The sequence below is a fragment of the Argentina silus genome, assembly GCF_951799395.1.
Source record: "Argentina silus genome assembly, chromosome: 11".
In the NCBI taxonomy this organism is placed as follows: domain Eukaryota; kingdom Metazoa; phylum Chordata; class Actinopteri; order Argentiniformes; family Argentinidae; genus Argentina; species Argentina silus.
In genome coordinates, this window is record NC_139665.1 from 4,535,574 (window position 1) to 4,558,294 (window position 22,721).

Genomic DNA, 22,721 nt, shown 5'->3' on the forward strand with positions numbered 1-22,721 from the left:
GTCATCTCCACGGACCGCTGTCTGGGACTGGGACGGGAGATGGTATTAAATGTGCGCTGACGTCAGGTTTTAGGACGAGCCACGCATTTTTCTGGCACTGGTCTGTGTTTTTTCCTCTGCTCCACTCTCACCCGCAGCTCCTCACGCGCAAGAGCCCGCCCTGGAAGGACAGGCAAGAGTGGTGGTGGAGGCAAGTAGTCTGCAGGGATTAACGCGCATCCTAACCATCTATGGACAATTGCGCGTTGTTTTGTTGTTGAATTGGTTTATTGATACACAAGAGCCACTAAACTATGCGATATGTCGTCTTGATGGCCAGAAAAACATTCCCAGACATCTACTTTGGCATGTGTAACTTGTTAAAGAATTGAGTTTTATCTAATTTACCATAAAATTTAGAATCTATGTAGGCTATAGGAATGAAAGCCATCTCACATGGTTGATTACTTGTCTGGTCCACATATGTTCCACCAGAATGATGTCACCATGTTCATGTCCATTACTATAATCCCTATTTTTAAATAACTGGAATTAGCTGGTTTGACAGTTAAATTACATCCTGAATGTTTTTTAACTTTCCTGTTGGTATGGAAAATGGCTTAAGGAAACGTGATTTATGTGAAAATGCGAAAGGTGGTTATTTCAAACACCCATAGCCATATTAGGAAAGCTCACACACCCTAACAGATGGAGTTCTCACTTACACCCCAACCAAGTCTGCAAGTCTGCAAGTCAACGCACTAATGAAATATCCATTTGAGCTCAACAACATCAGACTTGAAGTGTAAAACTACTGGAGTTAAATAATTGTGACTGTAAGCCCAAACAATTATGTTATGTCCAACTAAATGTACTGTAATCCCTATTACAGTACCTGAAATGAAAAGGAGTGTCCCTGTGCTGTGTGTGTGTGTGTGTGTGTGTGTGTGTGTGTGTGTGTGTGTGTGTGTGTGTGTGTGTGTGTGTGTGTGTGAGAGAGAGAGAGAGAAACAGAGAGAGAGAGAGAAAGAGAGAGAGAGAGAGAGAGAGAGAGAGAGAGAGAGAAAGAGAGAGAGAGAGAGAGAGAGAGAGAGAGAGAGAGAGAGAGAGAGAGAGAGAGAGAGAGATGACCACACTGTCATGGAGCAATGTGCCCCAAGCCTGAACCCCTATTATTTACACTCAGCATCCTAATCCCTGGTACAGGGCTGTCAGGCTTTGAAGTTATCTGATCTGAGAGGTGCTTTCTGCATTGACTTTACTGCTCAGAACACAATGTAACCCCCAAAGTCATGCACGCACACACACACACACACACACACACACACACACACACACACACACACACACACACACACACACACACACACACACACACACACACTGTCTCCTAATATCCTCCAGTACCCACGGCCAGAGGACAATGCAGAACTAACACGCTGCGCGCACCTGGTGCGGGTAAACCATTTCTATTACATCTGTTGTGGTTTAACACACTGGGGTTAGCTTTGCACCATTATGACAAGTCAATCAAAAACTACACTTGAGGCAAGGCTGCTTGTTTGTGTCCATGTATTTGTAGCTGTTATTGCCAAACTGCATGTGGTGAAAATATGATAATATTTGACCATATTTTATTATTTATATACAATATTTCACCTTGAGCATTGAACATGGAGATCTGATGAAGTGATGCAGAAAACTATTTCATAAAGCGCCTGACTCAGGAAACAGGCTGTCCATGGTCTAAGTCTCCTCATTAAATTCCTCTCAGCTCTTTGGTCCTTAGCAGAGAAAGCCTTGAAGTCAAACCATGTTTTGGAAATCCTCTAGCTTCAAAGTTAAGTAGACTAGTTAATCCTCGTCAGAATGGGAGAGTTAAGAGCACCCTGAGGCATTCAGAGAGAGGAGAGGAAAATGAGGAAAATGTTTCCCTTGACAGCACACTTTCTTGTGAAAGTTTTGAGAAATCAGTTTGATTGATACTATCAACTATTTCTACAGTTGGATCCACAACCCAATTCATTCACCGTAATGAAGTACAGGAAATATGAACAGAAATGGATCCAGATGTAAAGGAGTGCTCCCTGGGCTGTATGTGTGTGTGTGTGTGTGTGTGTGTGTGTGTGTGTGTGTGTGTGTGTGTGTGTGTGCGTGTGTGTGCGCGCGAGTGTGTGCATGTGCGTGTGTGTGTGTGTGTTTGCGTGTGTGCATGTGTGTATGTTTGCGTGTGTGCTTGTGTGTGTGTGTGTGTGTGTGTGTGTGATACCCTAACTAGCATTTGTATTCTATCCTTTCATAATAGATTGTAGCCATAACCTAGTCCAGTCCATCACTATGATCATGACGAGATGACAAAGTCGCAACATTAAATAACAAGTAACAAAATTACCATAAACGTATCTAACGTATATGTCTGAGAAAGACTGTGAGCAATTTGTAGGGAGAGTAAAAGTTGAAAGTGGAGTAAGGTTGTTTGAAGTATGAGTCTGATTTTCAAAGAGCAAATATGAAAGAGTGACATGACAGGTTTTTTAATGTTGTTGCTTTAGAACAAAGCTGTTAACAGAAAAAATGTACTCTGATGTCAAGTGATTGCACTAAGCATGTACACTATGTAAACTATGTAAACTATGTAAACTATGTAAACTATGTACCTTGTGTAAACAAACACCTGGTCAAGTTGTTACACACTGGATTTACTTACGTAAAACACCACAAATGTTCTTTTTTGATTTTTGATATTTTTTTTAATGTTCAACCAAATTTGTGTTGATTAAACACATTTCAATCATGTGGAACCGACACAATTTTAACGTAAATCCAAAGGCTTTTTTTTTCCAATGTAGAACTCAATGACTTGTCATTAATCGAAATGAACCAGAGAGAGAAACTTGGGTCTGTGGTGTGTAGTATGGGGTCATGCATTTTGAAAAAGACCTACAATAGACATGATCGATCCAGAAAATGATGGACTACTGTACTTAATTGTACTGTATGCTTGTTTTTTGCTGTTGTTGATGTTGTTGTTGATGTTGTTGTTGATGATGTTGTTGTTCAACCTAAACGCTCGGCACTCACATGAAAATTGGCAGAATATGCCTTTTTCATATTTTACTCTATTTACCTGTCCTTTATTTAACCATGGAAATCACACTGTTATGTGCATTAAATATTTGAATGACCAAGAAAAACAGCATTCATTTAGTTAAACGCACATATTACATATATACATTTTCTGGTTGCTTCGAAAGTAGCTTGCAGAGACCAGGTTTTGTTAGACTGAGCACTCTGTGAGAAGGCATGGCGGGCTAAGCCCAGTCCAGTAATTATTGTCTTTATATAGCTAGCTGTGGTCTGGAACGTAAGGGCTGGGCCCAGCATCTGGTATAGGTTCCATAGTCTGGTGGCCTAGCAATACTAGAACCAACAGTTTAGATGTCAAATTCAATGTTTACATCACCTGTGTGGTAAATGTTTACATCACCTGTGTGATCTGTGTGACAACCTAGCCAGTGATGTAACACCTAACACTCCTTGTCCAAGGGTGAACAGAGGCATCCATGGGTTCATCTCAATAGTCTGAATAAACTCCCTCTCCTCATCTCTTCTTCTTTTGCATTGACCTGAGGGAAATTGATTGGTGAAAGTAGGCTTTTCAGCCTTATCTATGCTGATCTATTCAGATCAGCGTGAATTAAGACTATTGAGACACACCACAAGGCTCAGTAAGGGCAATGGGAGGAAGACACGGTACAATGTAATTCAGACTCAAAGATTACATGACATTATCAATAATGCTCTGACAATGATGCTCAGAAGAAATAAGAACAGATTTGATTACATTTGCAACTAGATTTGGAAAATAATTGATTGTAATCAATACTTTTTGTGACTATTTGAACATGGAACTCTAGATTTGCATGGAAATTCTAGATTAGTCATTGGCAGTTACAATTAATCTTCGGTATATACAGATTGCGCAATTCTGTTATTAACAATCCTTACAAAACGAAACCTCTTGAGAAAAGAGGGATTTCTATAAAAAAAATATAATTTCCATTTATGTCTGAAGTTGTTGTTGAATGGAAAATTACACATTGCGCAAACATTTGCAAGCCATGTATGTCCTTGCCAAAAACAACTGTTCTTTTATTTAAGTCTCCTAGCATCGGCTCTGTGCCGGACCAAACAAGAGCAACAGCTCAGAACCTCTCTCTGACACAAACACAAACATACACACACACACACACACACACACACACACACACACACACACACACACACACACACACACACACACACACACACAAACATACACACACACACACACACACACGCGCACACACACACACGCGTGCACACACACACACGCGCACGCACACACACACACACACACACACACACACACACACACGCACGCACACACACACACACACACACACACACACACACACACACAAACATACACACACTCACACACACACACACGTGCACACACACACACGCGCACGCACACACACACACACACACACACACACACACACACACACAGCAAAATAATGTCCAGTGGCCACAGCATAACAGAATAATAATCGTGCCTTGTTTATAATGCTTTAATGCCTCAAAATCTGTGATGATTAAAGCGTTTAATTCCCAAAACTTTCAAAAGACTTATCATCATTTTTTCTCTCGGTAGTTTATTTCCATTCAATAGATCAGTTGTTCCCAGTAGATAACCCCATATGACTTATTGAGATATTCTTGATCAGAGTCTTGCTGTGCTGTATGAGCTTCTCCTGACAACATTAGTCTATTTGATCACATCACATCACATCACATCACACTGCTGGCACAAGTTAATCAATTGAAGCTTGGGTTTGAAGCCTGACAGTTTGAAGCCTGACAAATGAAATCCTTTTACTAAAACCCAGTCGAGCTTGCAAGATGTGATAATGCCCTCCGCTGTACTTTTTCACACTTGATTTGGTGCGTGTGTGCCGTGGTTTGGAACCCCACCACTGCTGACAAAAGGATGGATGCCTTCCATTCTCTCCTTTGCAAGGACTGAGATAATTTATTAGTCTAAGAAAACTGAGTTAGGATTCCTCTAGATCAGATGGCACCTGTTATTCTGGCATATGAAGTAGGCCGGACACTTTGAGAAACTTACCGAAACTGAGAGGATTTTGGGTCTGAATTAAAAAAAAAAAAAAAGTATAGTATGTATGGGGAAATGTTAAAACCATTGTGTTGTCCTGTCCAGCGATACTCTTCACTGCAAACCAATCTTGTCCCTCTTCATTGTGTTGAATGCCAGGCTGATACATGTAGAACAGACACTGGCACTAAGCCAAAGTGGATGAGTGGGTGAGAGGCTTTGCCTGCTTCTGACTATCTTATACCTAGACAGAGGTTTTTAGGGAGGGAGAGGACAGGGTGGATGAAGGATGAAGGCTGATCCCAAAAACAGCCTAAGCCACAGGCCGAAATTCTCAACCCTCCTAATCAGCTGAGAATTAAAAGGCAGCTATAATGGACTACAACACACTGTGTCTCTATGAAACCTCCTGGCTTTGTTCATCTGGGGGGGGTGGGGGGGGGGGGGGTTGGCAGGCGAGAGGTGACATGTACACAAAGGGAGGGATTTAGGACGCTGCCAGGTCTACAAAAGCTCAACACTCCTACGGCCTCCTGAAGGCCCTTTGCCATCTCCACACAGAACAAAAGAAGCCTTTTAGACCGCCTGTGCGTGGGACAACCACAACTATCCCTGTCAGGTGTGCTGGTGTCCCTTTAGAAGAGCCTTGGTTGTACTGTATAACTGAAGCTACCAGCCAGGTATCAGCCATGGGAATTACATTTAAGCCTTTGAACACTACGTACTAATATGGGTCCAACTATGCCCGAAGTGCACCTCAACCATGAAGAATCTTTGAAAGTGAATGATTGAATGGGTAGTCCAAATCATAACACAGCTTCTGGACACTAACTCAAGCCGAGCCCTCTGTTGGAATGTGTGCTCCTGGAGCATTTACCCAAGCTGACTATCTATATCTGTAGTGAGTAGCGACCCGGCCTCAGGGCTCCATTAGAGGTCAGTGATTGGTGGTATGGTGTATATACATGGACACGGTTATACAGAGGTCGAAACACTGTCAACGCTTTCAACAGCTATTTATCACCATTCCTCAGAGTCTGCAGATATTTCAATGGCTGACAGAGGGAAATCGTCTTGGAAGATGTCCATGGAAAGATAGAGATCAGGCACGCAAATTAAAATTAAAATCTGTTGCTAGCGGTACAATCGCAGACCTGTAGAATTCAAGCACTTTTTGAATTAATTGGTGTTTCCAGTCTATTAAGAATGTTAAAAAAAAGGTGCCTTGGTAATAAGCTTTGAATTGCGTACTACAGGCCTATGATTCCGTATGCTTGAAACTGATGCATATATTGCTTTATCTTTGATAGGTTGTTGTTTCGGGGGGGACATTTAAGGGGACATCTCTTGCACCTTGCATGAAGAGATCTTCCTGTGAGGTCTCATCATCTCCTCGGTCTGTTTTTAAAAATACCAGCAGTTCCAGGAGGGAACCTGTCGGCTATAATGGCTCACTGAGCCAATAAACAGAGTTTAGGACCCGAGCTCATTCCTGCCTGGTGAACAGGCAGGAGACAAAACCACCTTTTAAAACTCTGTTATCCTTACACAATCACAGCTGAAGGAGACTGTCCAGTGCTGCGTTTCATTCCAAAAAGCTGCAGATTTCATTCCAAAAACATCTCCCTTTGTCTTTCACTCCCCTTTTTGGATCTAGTACAACTGGATGAGTGCATAAGCAACAGCTCCACCTAGTTTCCACCATATTGCTTTCACCTATCCTACCTTTCACCTATTCTACCTTTCACCTATCCTACCTTTCACCTATCCTACCTTTCACCTATCCTACCTTTCACCTATTCTACCTTTCACCTATCCTACCTTTCACCTATCCTACCTTTCACCTATCCAATCCTATCAGATCTGTCAGGGGGAACAACGGTCCTCTGTGGCTCAGTCGGTAGAGCGTGGCGCTAACAACGTTTATGTTGTGGGTTCGATTCCCACTGGGACCATATATGCTGAAATGTATGCATTCACTGCAATGTAAGTCGCTTTGGATAAAAGCGTCAGCTAAATGGCGTATGTTATATGGAAGAAGGCCGAAGGTTGGGAACAACCCACTGAAATGAAACAGCCCAAGAGTCTCTCTCGCCATCTGTGCTCAACCACAGAGCATGAAATACAGAGGAACTCAGAGTGGATGAGTGGTGGAAGTCTGTGGATTATGACCGGACACCTAGTCAAAGGAGCACTGAGACCTCTGCGTCAGACTCTCCTTAGCACATCTGGCTGCTGACAGATATTGCTCTATGAGTACAAATTGTCCCGGTCATGGCCAGAGAGAGCAAAGACTGGCTTATACAGTAGTCAGAGGTGAAGTTAGAGTCATGTGCGTGCTCTCCCTGTGCTGCTGTCTGGCTACTACAACCAAGATACAGTTCAAATATTGCACATGTTCTACTGTATTTTCGGATAGACAGTCGGATACAGAGAAAGAAGAGGGGAAATGTGTGGCAGTGGGACAGGGATACGATCCCTCTCCAGACGCGAAGGCAAACCAACCCCAGACCGCTCAGTCTAGATATGTGAATGCAGTCAATAGAGCAGAGTACCATAAGTCAGCACAGCAGGGGAATGGTCAGCCATTGGCTCTATTCCAAATAGATGTAGATGACAAGGTGAATTCCAAAGTTTAGGACATCAGTCAAGAATTTAAGGCATGTGCGAGAATGATTGGTATTTCTATCTCACTCCACGTATCCAATGACGCTTGCAACGGTGGAATACCACACCAAAACATATCTTCTTCCTCTTAAGAATGTCTATGATTTCTGCTACAGCGATATTTTACTCCTGAAAGCTTAGAATGTCAACAATGAACCAGTATCGGAAGTGGTGTGTCCTAATGCCTTATTTTTAAGAATATGATCATTTCCTTGCGAATGTAAATGTCTCTAATGTTTTGATAGTGCAGCAGTACTCAAGTGTCAGATGGAGGAGGACTTCGGTATAAGTCCCAGACGAGGGGAACCTCTACATTAATCTTCACACAAAGACATGCTTTCTCCTGCATGACGCTGACCTAAAACTGATTCGTCTCGCCTCTTTGGTCTCTCTCCTACAGGAGACTTTAAATTCACAGATACACCTTCAATGTCAGGTCATGCCTGATTAAGCTCCACACATAACTGGTTTACTTGACACCTGCATAGCCATGATAGACCTCACTGTGACATATTCACGACTACCATTAATGTGCTTGCAAGGCAACACACTACAGTTTTTTGTCATATTCAATTTTATTTTATTTTCTTCTCCCTGCTCCCTACTCCTCCTATAGCCTTTATGACAAACATACCATTCCAACTTTATAACAAGAGAATGTTGCTAACATTTTTTTATTATCAATAACCACTTAAAAGTGCACATTTTAATACATATTTTTACAGACTTAGTTAAACACTCCAAACCAACTTTAAAGGGACCCTGTGCAGAACTGCGCCCTCTTTTGACTGCAATGGGAATTGCAATGACAATTCAGAAGAGTGTCTCCTCCCCTCCCCTTGCTCAATGCAAACTTCTTCAAACTGAAACAATGAATCTATCAATCATTTTCACGTTTTTATCCAGCAAATGTCTTAGTTTACATGGCCTTGAAATTATCAAAGGACTTTTGCGGTTGAAAGTACAGCCGTTATTTAGATTGGAAATGTTCGTGGAAACATGTACACCGAAATGAGCAATCACATTCACTAAACCTGAAGTTTCAAACAAATCCCATCATTTCCCAAACAAAACTCAGTCAAGGCTTTAATGTCAAACAGGACGTTTACTAGAAAAAGTCACCAGAATTCATGTTGCACATCATGTGCACTCAAACACGTTGCCTAAGTCAGCTTCCAGCACTGAGAAATGCTTTTCTTAGTTAGAAGAATGATCATTTTGTTAACGCTCCTATTATACTTTTAAAACTATTCAACTTTGTGTAACTCCAACTGGTTTGCATGGAGTTCAAAAACTAAACTTAACTGAAATTGGAACTTGCCAACTTACAGGAAGTTCATGGCGGCCATTAACACTGGTCGTCTTACATTGTTGAAGCTAGGAACACCAATTTTCAGAAAACTTTTAATTAAGAACCCTGAAGAAATTGTTTTGATACTGTTCATGGGTTTTAATGGTCACCAAAAGCTTATTGATCTTACTTGAAGATATCTCATTGAATTATCTCACTATTCCACTACCATTATACTTTGGTAGTTTCTGCTGAAACTTCCCTTTCTAGTTCAACACATCATGGCAATACGGGCACCTACTCTGAATTAGCCTTCAGTAAAGTCTAGAGACAAAGAAAGTTCACACATAACTCTGCCCCTCACACACAAAGGTCCTCTCAAGGCAGTTGTAAGACAGTTGTATGCACACACAGTTGGAATTCAAATGCACTTCCACTTGGAGCAAACCAGCGGTATTAGCTGAGATCTACTCACTACAGACACCTTGAAAAGTTCATTTTAGAATCCATATATCGCTGAGTCTGGCAAGTGTAGACACGTATCCATGGCCACCAAGTAAATGGATTGTAAATTCTAAGATGGATTGCAAAAACTGCCACTGCTGTGGACCATTTCTCAGAAAAGTAATAAAGTGAATGATCTTCCTGGAATGTTTGCAGTTGAATAATTTGTTTAGCCCAGCGAGTGGAAACTAAGTTTGGATACTTTCCTTTGTAGGCCTAGAGGTACACTCCTTCCATGGGAAGTGTAAGCAGGATAACTGTTAGGAACTCATTTCAAACCTACGAGATTTTAGACTTATTTTCCAATTCTTATTGAATTAATCTGGGATGAAGTATTGCATGAGCTGCTATTTCATCTGTCTAGCTGTTTGACATTGTTAGCATTAACTCCTGCTAACTTGTTAAGTTGGCTGGAAAGGGCACAACATAAATATATTTTGAATTAAATTCAGCATAGCCCTACTTTAAGTTAACTGATCATATAACAAGACAATGTTGTATTATATGTAGGCCCTTGTTCCTTCCTCCTTCCTTCCTCCATCATCTGACCTGACCAGAAAACTATGGGCCCAATTGTTATCCGTAAACAAAGTGAGCTTGATATCCTTGAACTCTTTGAAGTGATACACTTACATTTACAGTATCTATTAATAATTAACATCCTCTTTGCTGTATCTGATTAAATACGGTAGTATAAAAAAAGCGCATTACACAGAGATTACACAGACCTACATAGTTACACCGCCTGTATCAGATTTAGCTGGAGGCCGTGGCTTTTAAACATGTACTCAACCAAGGAGGCATGTCTACTTTTGCAGGTGCTCAGTGAAAACAAACTGCATAAAGATAGTGTGTGGAAAGTGGCTGTAATAAGCAGGTAATGGCTGATGACGTGGGAGATAACAGAGAGCATCTGTGCCATTTAGGAGGCAGGACGGGCCTGCGAGGCTGCTTATTATGGGCTGGACTAGCATGGTAACCGATAGTTACCCTCCTGGATGTGAAGGCTGGCATTATCCCTGTGCCATTACAAGCCCATATGGGGGACTGCCAGCGTACACAGGTGCCCTGTCCTACACTGTAATCACAGACTAGGGAGCTCTCACCGCACAGACGCCCATTAGGACCACTTTCACCAGCTGGCTCACAGCACCCCTGTTAGCTCAATGGCTCTGTGAGCATACAGAACATAACAGGCCTTTAGTCGGGTGGTTATTATTACATGAATCGATATAGATTAATTTAAATGCCTGCGTTTTATACCCTCTAAACTCTTATGCTGCTTACACTGTTCATACTGCATTCTATTTATTCTGCTTATAATGCTACTGCTAATTCATATACTGCTTGCACTGCACTACTTATACTATACTGCACTACTATACTGCGCATATACTGCACTACCTGTATATACTGTTCACACTGCACTTTTCTGCTTTTTTGCACTTTTGGTTAGACGCTAACTGCATTTCGTTGTCTCTGTACTCTGCACAATGACAATAAAGTTGAATCTAATCTAATCTAATCTAAATCTAAACTCTTCTTTGTAGTGATGTCTATGATCTCTGTACGGGGAGGTTATTTGTATGTGAGCTGACGTGGGGGGGGGGGGGGGGGGGGGGGTGGGAGGTGTTATTCTCAGTAGCTATAAATGGACTATAAATGGTCTTTGTTGCACATCGCACACTTATTGCATCTGAATCATTCAGGTTGGATAAAGACCAGAAGACCAGAAGCCTGATACATGTGAGTTAGCACCACCATGAACACGAGGTGGCCATTAAATGGCCTTGAGCTGGCTTGTTTTGGGGTCACCACGGAGGTCGAGAGCAATTTTTATGGTGACATAATTCCCCTGAGTAAGAGTTTCCACTGGGGCTAGTGGGACTGGAGGACTGCACTATTACTCAATCAGATCCCAGGCAGTCACTGCGACCGGCCTGTGTTTGATTACTTACTGTAGACTGCCCTCTCCACAACCCCTGTAGTCTGTGTGGACTGGATCAGAACCAAAAAGAGCTTCAATGCAAGATCAAAACCCTGGAGAACGTGAGAATTGATTAGAACCATAAAAAGGATTAGAGCAGTAAAATGCCCACAAAGGCCTCAGACTTGGCCAGAACCATCGCATAATAAAGCATTAACAAGGATGAGAGCCGTGTAGAATATAAGCCTGAGTCTGGAACAAAGCTATGCTGTACAACACACAGATGCAATCTGAACCGTGGAGAATGTCAGATTGGATTGGACCCATGACCTGGACCCATTAGACCAATCCTCTGAGACTCCAGCCACCCCCCAGACGCTCCTGTCTGTCAGACGTTACCGGAGCGCCCGGCACCAAAAGGGTCTGTGACAGCTTCTACCCTACAGCTTCTACCCTACAGCGATCACACAAATGAACGGTCAGCTGTCCCGTTGACCACTGTCTCCCACACACACACTCACCAACATGCTGCTACTGGCTTTTCATTGGACTCTTATTATCTACGGCTGCTATCTATAGAGGACTTTGCACTCCCGACAGATATTTATATATTATATTTTCAGTATACTTTTGCACATAACTGTATTTGCACATTACCTCCTATATTATATTCTTAATGTCATAATCTATTGCCATTCAGAATTTTATAGTATTTATATTGTGTATTTAGGGAGGGTTTATTTTAGCGTTTAGGAAGTTTATTGTATGTGTACAACACTGCTGAGGCCCTGTGTGATCTGAGCGTCTTGCTGCTCTGTTCAGAGTATAACGTGACGATAAAAAACTTGATCAACTGATTTTGACTTTGACTCTGATGGCTGGATCAGAATTTATGTAGCATTTATAGCCAGGCTATAATAGGTCCTAGGCTAGTTTGAATACCTCTGTAGAGTCTTTGACTCCCTGAACGACACCATACCACCCTACCAGATAGAACTGGGCCTTATGATACTGAACTTGGCCTTTCATGATAATCCCAAGATTTGGTGGTTTGCTAGTACAGGCACAATACTCGAGTTACAGAAAGCAATTTTGTTCAATTATGTCACTATTAAAATGGCTGGCTCTCTTGACAAAATGACAACGCTGAATTCGGGAGAGGAATGAAATGTCCTATTGTGACACTCTTTTTAATAATTAAGTGAGCAAATAGAAATGACTTGACTGCAGAAATTAATTATTTAAGGTTTATCCAACTGAGGCTTTAAACTTTAAAACTTTTTTTTACTTCAAGGAATGCATGGATGGATCAGCCAAGCAAAGAGCTGATGACTTCCCCAGATGTGGAGTGTTTGGATCAACCTCTGCCAACGGGAGCTCCAACACTCTATAGGAACGCTGGCTTTGGTGGATGACGTTGGGAGACGCTTATTCAGGGAATGCAGACATTATGACATCGTGGCATCTAGTCTTGAGCCTCAGAGTGACCTGCTGTGTATACAAGCAATCACATGCTGTAGGTTATGGTAAACACAGAGGAATGACAGAGGATTTTCACTTTTTGAAGGTGAAAATTGGCAGAGTTCTAAGCACACACACTCCACACAGAGACACGCTAACACACACACCCACACCCACACCCACACCCACACACACACACACACACACACACACACACACACACACACACACACACACACACACACACACACACACACAGGGTTTCTGTTTACTTTTCTGTTGAGATTGGCAACTTTCAAGGATTAAGTATTTTTTTTCATTTACAGTAAGAACTGCTGTGGACATATAAAACCATATATTGATTCTGGGTATAGATTTTGAAAAAATATGAAGTGAATTCTTTAAGGTCTGTAAAAAAACAGTTTTTTAAATGGAGGGTGTGGGACTCTCCTCTCACTTATCCTTGGAATGTTCAAACGTGTCCGAAGTCTAGCTGGAGTATCTGACTCAGAACGCCTTTTCCACTCACACTCGTCAGATGAACGTGGAATCAGGTTTTACTCCATGATACTTGAATAATTCCCAGTTTTTACGTTTCCACTGTACAGCCACCACGTCTGGCATTGCAGACACAAACCTGTATCTTCTTTCAAATGTCCCCATCTTTTGAGAACGTACATTTTGCAATGTGCACGGGGGTATCGCAGAGTTACACCTGGTTCAAGTTCAACTGACGAATGGAGAAGACTTTCTGATTCTATGGCAACAGCTATCCAGAGTCCAGTATACCAGAGTGCCTAAAACCAACTATCAACAACATTGGCAAACACTGGCCTCAGTGCAGAAACCATCTGTCTATATGGAAGGGAGATGACCAACAAATCATTCACCAAGTTGAACAGACCCTTTCCACATGTCTTGTAACTTGGCAAAAGACATCAATTACATGGACCATTTCTCAGGTTGCGGTTTATGATAATCATGTACATGTATCACATGACAACACAATACTGCACAGTAGATGGCAGAATTGGATTCTATCATTCATGCATATGTGTATCCTTAACAACGACGCATCGATGTCATTTTAAGCAGACCGTCTCTGACATTCCACCAATGTTATGACTGAGTCATGAGTTATTGTGCGGACACAGTGAGGACAGTGTTCGTTCATTCGTTTATTCTGATCTCCATTAGCCGGGATCCTGGGATCCACACAAAACACAGAGTGAAACAATGATTCACTGTAGACAGAAACATCAACACAGAGACGAGACGTTCATTGAAAAGTAATCCATTGTACGATAAGACAGCAACAACAACAACAAAATCTGTCAAACACTTAAAATGAAAAAGGAAAAGAAAAATACATCTGAAAAGACATCTGTTGATAAAAAAAAAAAAGACATGATGTGAAATTAAACCTATTGGGTGAAATGTAAGAGTCAAGATGTCTTAAAGTTATATTCTAAATATCAGAATCTATCTTATGGAGCATTGTATACTGTACAAAGTACCCTCACCATCACCACACAGTTCTGTTCATTTTAGTCACAACGAAAACAAATGTTTCCTTCCTATTGACCACAACAACCAGCCAACACCCATCTAAATTTGATCCAGTATAGAGCAGAACTACCACACTGGTTGAAGCTGAATACTTTTGCATGGTGGCAGCTATGATAGTCCAGCAACACACATTGCATTGCTCATATACAACTCTAAATAATTGTATCAACGTGTGGTTACATACAGTCGTGATTCTAGAATTATTTTGTAACCGCTTAGCTGAGCAGTTTTTGTTTGTACACAGGATGCCCTGTCATCCCCACAGGCTTCTTCCAGAAGAAAACAACAACCTATAGCTTTCTGGTTCATGCTGAGAGCGGTGCAGTATGGTGGCTATGGACTATTTCAGATTGTTTTTCTGTTCACTAGCATTTGTTGAGAGGAACCCGCAGTAAATAGGATGTGAACAAATGTAGCGCCTAGGCTTGCCCGTGTTGCCCGTGTCCGTCTGTGGTATGCTCCTATTTATCACTCTGTCTCTAAAAGCCTGCTTCACCTTCCCCCACATATGTGCAGGAAACCAGATAGAGAAGTTGCAGTCTCAAACTAGACCAACCTCAGACCAGTAACTGTCAAAGTCTGCATTCTATGGTGATAGTGTGAAGAAGTGTGTTGTTGTTGAGCAGAAATGCACACTCACGTTCCCAGCATGCACAGAAAATCGTAACAACACACTTCGAACTACCGTGGTCTCTCTGTAACACACATCTCTCGTGACAAAAGACTAAAAGTAATGTGTGTGTGTGTGTGTGTGTGTGCGTGCGTGCGTGTCTGTGAGAGAGACAGTAGAAGACTCAGTAGAAATGTAATGACCATCTCCTATAAAAGGAAGGAAGGTGGCAATAGAGCAAGACTTAACGGTGTCAGATGGACAGATCCAAGTTTTAAAATGGAAAACACATGACCTAAGAAGTCCTAAGAGTGGCGCCTGGACAGGAGAGGTGCCATAGAGTAAATGTATTATGCAGTAGTCTCCCTCTGTGTATATGAACTGCAGACATGTGTATTATTGATAACCGTCTCATACAATGTATCAACTATTGTCTTTCTAATCCACACAGAATAATGCAGGCTCAGGGTTATAAAAGAAACAACCAAAAAAAACGATTAAACTCAACGGTTAAATCTCAAACAGAGCTGTATCCATGGTAACACAACAGAGTCTAGGAAGAATAGGAAGAAAGGGTGAGATTCACTGTCTCTTGTTCAGATTAGAACCATCAGTCGGAGAAGGAGATCTTTGAATAGCTTCTTTATTGTGTTTTGGAGACTTGTGGGTCTAGTACCCTCAGAGGAAAGAGAGTTCTGCCCAAAGCATTGTTCTGTAAACACGCTATGATCCTTTTTCCTGTAAATAAAAACATGCACTCTCCAAATGCAATACCGACACACACACACACACACACACACACACACACACACACACACACACACACACACACACACACACACACACACACACACACACGCACACACTTACCACCACTCTTCCTCTCACATGTTCTGTTGTGTGATAGCTTCTTGACAGAGGTGCGTGCAGTAAGATAGTAATCTCACAATTGGCGTCATAGACTGTTCTGCTCTCTATTTTGGGCTCAAAACAAAACCAACGCTTTGTAGCCTGACCACAAATAAAAGATAAAAACTGCTAGCTTCCTGTGGGGCACGAATGTGGATCATTGTCAGTTAATGGCAATCCTGGTACATAGCAAGCCTGGCCTTCTGCACACTGAAAGAGACAGAGTCCAGAAAGGGAAAGAGGGACAAATGTACTAGAATAGCCAAAGAAATATGGCATAGGGCAGAGTAAGCACACCAATTACAGACCGCAGAGAGGGAAAGGACCTGTCTTTTCATACCAATCCACCACTTATCACTGTGGATGGTTTTTGTCCAGCATTCTATTGCAGAAATGTTATGCTGCGCTGGGACATTTCTAGATGGTGACTCTAAAGTGACCCTTCTACAGAATGTCCAGAAAGACCAGATTTGGGATTTCACCTAACCAGTTATAGTTAGGAAATGATTGTGTTGACAAATGCAAGGTAGTGGAAGTTTTTATTCCAATATATGATTCATACGGTACAGTGCTGCGGGACATTTGCATGCGTCATAATTCCTCATAATGAATGGATATTACCTGGTTCTTTTTAGTGTCATTTCTAGAACCTTAAACCAGTGGCGCTTTCGCTTGTTTTGTTTAACTAGTAGACCTCTCACTCTATTTCTGTCTTCCTCATTTCATGACAGGACGTGAGTGTGTGGCCAGAGGAAGTGCTCTTGCCTTACTGTGACAGTTCATCAGCCCAGGGTGTAAAGCCCTGTCACATAATAAAGGCAGTGAGTCATTAGAGACTGACATGGGCCCTTTAGCTCCTCGCAAAGACGCAGAGCCAAGAACCATGTCCCCAGCGGGGCACCTACTACCCCACCGAGTCTGACACCAACACAGGATCAATTACGTGTGATGCGTACCTGACAGGTATGTAACCGGAACCTTCTACGAAATGTAACGGTCCTCTTAAGTAATAACAACTGTGTGTAATAACACTAAGGTAATAATAAAATAAACTCCTAAACTTCTTTTCAATGTAATTAAATGAAAGTTGAACCTACAGTATGACTTTGCAAAATTGTCGATGTTGATGTTAAAGTGGATGTCCTGAGCGGCTGTGAGGTGATTCAAGACAAGTTAGCACTGTGAGTTGTTGACGGTGTAAATCTTGCATAATTCACAGCGTGGATTTTTCAATTAAGCAACTCATCGCCTACAGTCGCAACAAGTCTAGATACCAAATGTCAAAATATCAAAATATTTCTGTGATTATGCAAGACATTAAGCAGACTGCAGCAACCCTCGCCCGAGCTTCCTCATTCTGCTGCAAGTGTCCTGGGCTAGATAACACTTCAAACCGTTAATAGGAAGTTACAAAACCAGTGCAGGGGACAATACTGGGTGGGGAATTGGCAAAACAGTCACTGGCAAAACAGTCACTCATTCTTTTTTGGACATGACTTTACGACTGTCTGTCTTTCTGTCGGTCTGTCTTCAGAGCTTGTGATCATCGGGGAGCCGCGATGGGGAACGTGATAAAGGGTGGCGGTGCCGGCAACACAACCAATACAAACAGCCATGACGGTGTATTGAAGGGTAAGGATTACAGTACATTTTAGAAGATGCAGAACTATTGTAATAGTAAACAGTGAACATCAGACTTGGGACAAATACATTATGTGGGATACTTGATGATGTGATAAAATTATATGATAAAAACAACTTTGCCACATTATACAGTATCAAAGACCTTGATCAACATACAGTGCCAAAGTGATTAAGTGCACCATTCACTTTAATATGAGGTTTAACCTACTGTACATTGTTAAATGATGTCTCTGTGTGGATTTCCAGCCTAATTGTGTGACATTGTGGTTCCTCAGGGGCACACGATGACATGCTGGTCGTACTAAAAGACTACCCTTCTCCAGATATCAGTGAGCCAATCTTCAGGATGGGAGAGAAGCTGAGAATCATTTCTCAGTATGTCCAATTCTTTACAGTCCCCCGAGGGGCAATTTGTGTGCAGCATAAGGATACATTTAAAATCATACATGAAAACATATAAAAACATATATATACATCTCCAAATGGTGTGGGAGGAAAGGCAATATGCTCCAGTTAAAACGCTCTCTGTCTGTATTAGCAATCACAAACCTACAAGTGTTTTTGTTGTAACTGTATTTAGGTCACGCTGCAATTCCCCTTCGATTTTGTTTGTGATATTACAGGGAAGCTAGCTGGTGGAGAGTCCAGTCTGGCCAAACAGGAAGTGAAAATTACATCCCCAACAGCCATGTTGCCAAGGTTTACCACGGGTAAGCAGAGTCACTCATCAACAGTTCCCTCTGGACGACTCCGCTGCAAAGGACAGATTTGGCTATTTTCCCAAAATATCAGTGATTATTTGAGCTATTGGTCCTAGATGGCCATGTTGTAATTCAGTTCCCTCACATTCTAAGTTGGCTGTGTGGTTATTCAGTTCTATCTCATTCTAAGTTGGCTGTGTGGTAACTCAGTTCTATCTCATTCTAAGTTGGCTGTGTGGTTATTCAGTTCCCTCACATTCTAAGTTGGCTGTGTGACTAACTCAGTTCTATCTCATTCTAAGATGGCTGTATGAGGGCGTGGTGAGGCAGCAGGCGGAGGCCCTCCTACTTCTCCCTGACAACAAAGTGGGCTCGTTCATGGTCAGGGAGAGCATCAGGGAAAGAGGTGAGTCCAAACTAACAGATTTTATGCCACACAGTATGTCAGTGTTTTCCCCTGTAGGGGCACAGCTGGTTCAACTCATAGCCGAATCAGGGGTGTTAGTGCTAGGATACAAATAGAACAAATACTCAGGACCATGGTTGGGAAACACTGTGATATCATCTCTACTTTGGTACGGTTAATTATACACTCTTAGGTGTGGTTATTAGGTATTCTTTATGGTGCCTTTGAGGTTCATTTATAAAAGCTTTTCATCAAAGAGTTGCTATTTGCAACCTTTTTGCCTTTCTCATTCCATTCACATTAACATGAGCACAGATGTAATACGGTCAGAGTCAAACATGAACCAACATCACAGGTTGCAACATAAAGAACCCAAATTCACAATTACCCATAATTCCCTAGCCAACTTGCCACAGTACATTGCTCCCTCCTTTTGCTATGGAATTGTGAATTTCTGGCATGAAGTGTGCAAGTCTGTCAGTTCGCCCTCGTCTTAAAATTGAAATTGTTGCGTAAGGTCATTCAACCTTTAGTACGACAAGCATGTCATCATGTGACCCTGAGGAACCGCAATGTCACACAATTGTTGTGGTCTTCCAATGTGAACTGCCTGCACTCCTCCTGAAGCTGGGCTAGTACTACTCAGACAAAATAAAATATCTATACAATAGAACCATCTTAAAACTATATATATATATATTTATATATATTTATATATTCATATTCATATTCATATTCATACTTTACTTCATATATATATATATATACATATAACCATCTAAGGTTATTTAGACTATAAAATAGAACTATTTAAGTTTCTTTAGGTATGCAAATGATATGCCATGGCTTTAGAAGCATTTAAAGAACCCCCTATGGTTATTTCATAAGACCCATTTAAAATGGTTTGAAATGGTTTAAAATGGTTTAAAATGGTTCTACAGTATACAGAACCTTTAGAGGGTGCCTTGTAATGTATCAAAGCATAGCACTTTTTTGGTTCCATATAGAACCATTCGTTCTAAGAATGTCCTGAGTACTTTTCTAATGCTCATGCAGTCACACTCTGTTCCATAGACTGTTCTCGTGAGAAAATGTTCTCTCTAGATGATATTTTCAACCTGTGATGAAATCCAAAAAATAGGAAACTGAACTGCTAGAGAAAGAAGTTCACTACTTCCCTCTTCATAGCAGTGCACATGAAATAAAACACACAGCTCTACCGTTAGTTTGTGAGGCACTACTATCCTGTGATTCACTATGAGCGCCATCCTCCTCTTCATTGCAGATTTTGTCCAATAATGTACATGATATATACTGTGCATTAATCTATGGGCATAAAGTAGAGCTATTCAATTACTAGGTACTACTTGTCCACTCATCTGGTGTCCACTCACCTTGTGTCCCAGGTGAACTGCTGTCCTTCCTGATTAATAGAAACCAGACCTGTTTGTTTGGCCCTCTATTTGAATTTGAATATCTCATTGAATGCCTTTTTTCTGCTTTATTCTATATTCTGCAGGTGTCTACTCTCTCTCTGTGAAGCATAGATCCATCAAGCACTATCGCATCTTCCGACTGGACAACAGTTGGTACTACATTTCCCCTCGCCTTACTTTCCAGTGCCTGGAGGATATGATCAACCACTACTCTGGTAAGTACTGGAAACACAACAACATTGAAAAAAACAAACCCCCGGTGTGTTTAATATAGTGCTGCTCTGTTATCTTATCAGCAGATTCTTCTGGTGAGATGTGAGAAGTGAGATGTAGAAGTGAGATGTACACTCACCGAACACTTTCTTAGGAACGCTATACTAATACTGGGTAGGGCCTCCCTTTGCTCTTTATTAGGAACACTATACTAATACTGGGTAGGACCTCCCTTTGCTCTTTATTAGGAACACTATACTAATACTGGGTAGGGCCTCCCTTTGCTCTTTATTAGGAACACTATACTAATACTGGGTAGGGCCTCCCTTTGCTCTTTATTAGGAACACTATACTAATACTGGGTAGGGCCTCCCTTTGCTCTTTATTAGGAACACTATACTAATACTGGGTAGGACCTCCCTTTGCTCTTTATTAGGAACACTATACTAATACTGGGTAGGACCTCCCTTTGCTCTTTATTAGGAACACTATACTAATACTGGGTAGGACCTCCCTTTGCTCTCAAAACAGGTCAGCAACAATACTCAAATAGGCTGTGGCATTCAAGCGATGATTTGGTTGGTATTAACGGGCCCAAAGCGTGCCAAGAAAACATTCCCCACACTATTCCACCACCTCCACCATGAGAAGGTGTACAGGTGTTCCTCCACCATGAGAAGGTGTACAGGTGTTCCTCCACCATGAGAAGGTGTACAGGTGTTCCTCCACCATGAGAAGGTGTACAGGTGTTCCTAATAAAGTGTTCAGTGAGTGTATGTGTAAAGATGGCTGATGGCACAAAGTGGTTTGCTTTGTGTTGTGAGGAGTCTATCCTGTGGGTCTACGCAAATGTACAGATGTGTGTATATACAAATACGTGATGTGTGGCTCTTCCCTTACACAGCACATCTTTGATCTCTCAGACTCTGCAGATGGTCTGTGCTGTGCAATCACCTCCCCCTGCCTGTCTGGAAACAGCAACACGTTGGACACCCTCCCTCAGGCCCCCCCTGTAGTGATGCGACGCAACTTTGATTGGAAGAAAGTAGACAGGTACAGTGGCTACTGACCCACAGGGCTTTACTGCATTGCATATATATATTGCCACTGAATCAGCCATGAATCAGAAAGTAGTTGTCAGTTGTTCATCTGTAACGTCAGTGTTCCATGGTCGATGACACAGCTCCTGCCCTCAGATCATTAGCTGGCTAGTATATTTGCACATACAGGAAATTGACTTGGTGAGGTTGGTGCATGGGACATAGAAAAAACAAAAAAACAATATATAAGCAAATATGAACAAAAAATTTACAAAATAGCAAAATATTAACAAAATAGCAATAACACATTTACAAAATAGAACAATAAAACAATATCCCACTCTATCTTCATCCACCAATCACAGGGCAGAGCTCATGACCTCTGAGAATCCTCGTTGCCCAGACAACAGGGATGCCATGGTGAGCTATGGAGTGAGGAACAGCATCGCCTCTTATCTGTCTCTGGCTGGAACAAAGGACACCGGACAGGAGAAGAAGAAGAACCGCAAGAAGAAGAGCAAGTCTGTCTACATGTACTCTGAGAGCAACCCGGATAATATGGATTATGAGGATGACTTCTAGATAGCCTGGTAATCCCAGACCTTCTGGTGATGTCGCCTACTCCTACTGTGTCGTCCCAAACACAGCCAGAAAGGTTGATTAACGCATACACAGATCTGGAGCCAGGCTAGGACTCAGCCCCAGCCATGCCCAAATCAGCACTTTGAGCCATTGAACAGGAAACTGGCATGAAGAATGTAGCTGTGCCTATTCCTTTACCTACGACACACATGGGTCCTTCCTTCCTGAGCACTGAGGACTGAGCTGATATTAGGGATTGAAAGACTCAGAGAGACAAATAACCTTTGTAGTGTGTGTCTACAGCACCAGCTGAGTGTTCCGACAGACAGTGAAAACATTTTGGCATTATGACAGTCAATGAAAGACTTGATCGCTACGGTGTGTGTGTGTGTGTGTGTTTGTTTGTGTGTGTGTGTGTGTGTGTGTGTGTGTGTGTGTGTGTGTGTGTGTGTGTGTGTGTGTGCGTGTGCGTGTGCATGCATGCGTGTTTGTGTATATCTTTAGGCAGATGTGTGTTAGTACAGTACAATCTGTTACAAACTATTAAAATCTAAGAAGCTTAAATACATGCAAATTAAATTAAGTTGTGTACATTGTTGTTTATATGAAGGAAAAATAAAG

General features: G+C 41.8%; 1 protein-coding gene across 1 annotated transcript; it reads left to right on the forward strand.

The window, feature by feature from the left end:
- The first annotated feature begins 16,885 nt into the window (after nucleotides 1–16,885).
- On the forward strand, nucleotides 16,886–22,573 carry sla1a (Src like adaptor 1a). Its single transcript, XM_083680082.1, has 8 exons — nucleotides 16,886–17,041; nucleotides 17,613–17,710; nucleotides 17,998–18,097; nucleotides 18,346–18,432; nucleotides 18,726–18,829; nucleotides 20,349–20,480; nucleotides 21,402–21,531; nucleotides 21,884–22,573. The coding sequence occupies exons 2-8, from the start codon at nucleotides 17,638–17,640 to the stop codon at nucleotides 22,098–22,100; spliced, it is 843 nt and encodes a 280-aa protein (XP_083536208.1). The 5' UTR covers nucleotides 16,886–17,041; nucleotides 17,613–17,637; the 3' UTR covers nucleotides 22,101–22,573.
- The last annotated feature ends 148 nt before the right edge of the window (nucleotides 22,574–22,721 follow it).

Bases quoted from the DNA above. Each gene is read 5' to 3' on its own strand.
- sla1a (XM_083680082.1), top strand. From the start codon at position 17,638: ATGGGGAACGTGATAAAGGGTGGCGGTGCCGGCAACACAACCAATACA. The intron at 17,711-17,997 runs GTAAGGATTACA...GTGGTTCCTCAG, and splicing joins CCATGACGGTGTATTGAAGG to GGGCACACGATGACATGCTG. The intron at 20,481-21,401 runs GTAAGTACTGGA...TTGATCTCTCAG, and splicing joins TATGATCAACCACTACTCTG to ACTCTGCAGATGGTCTGTGC.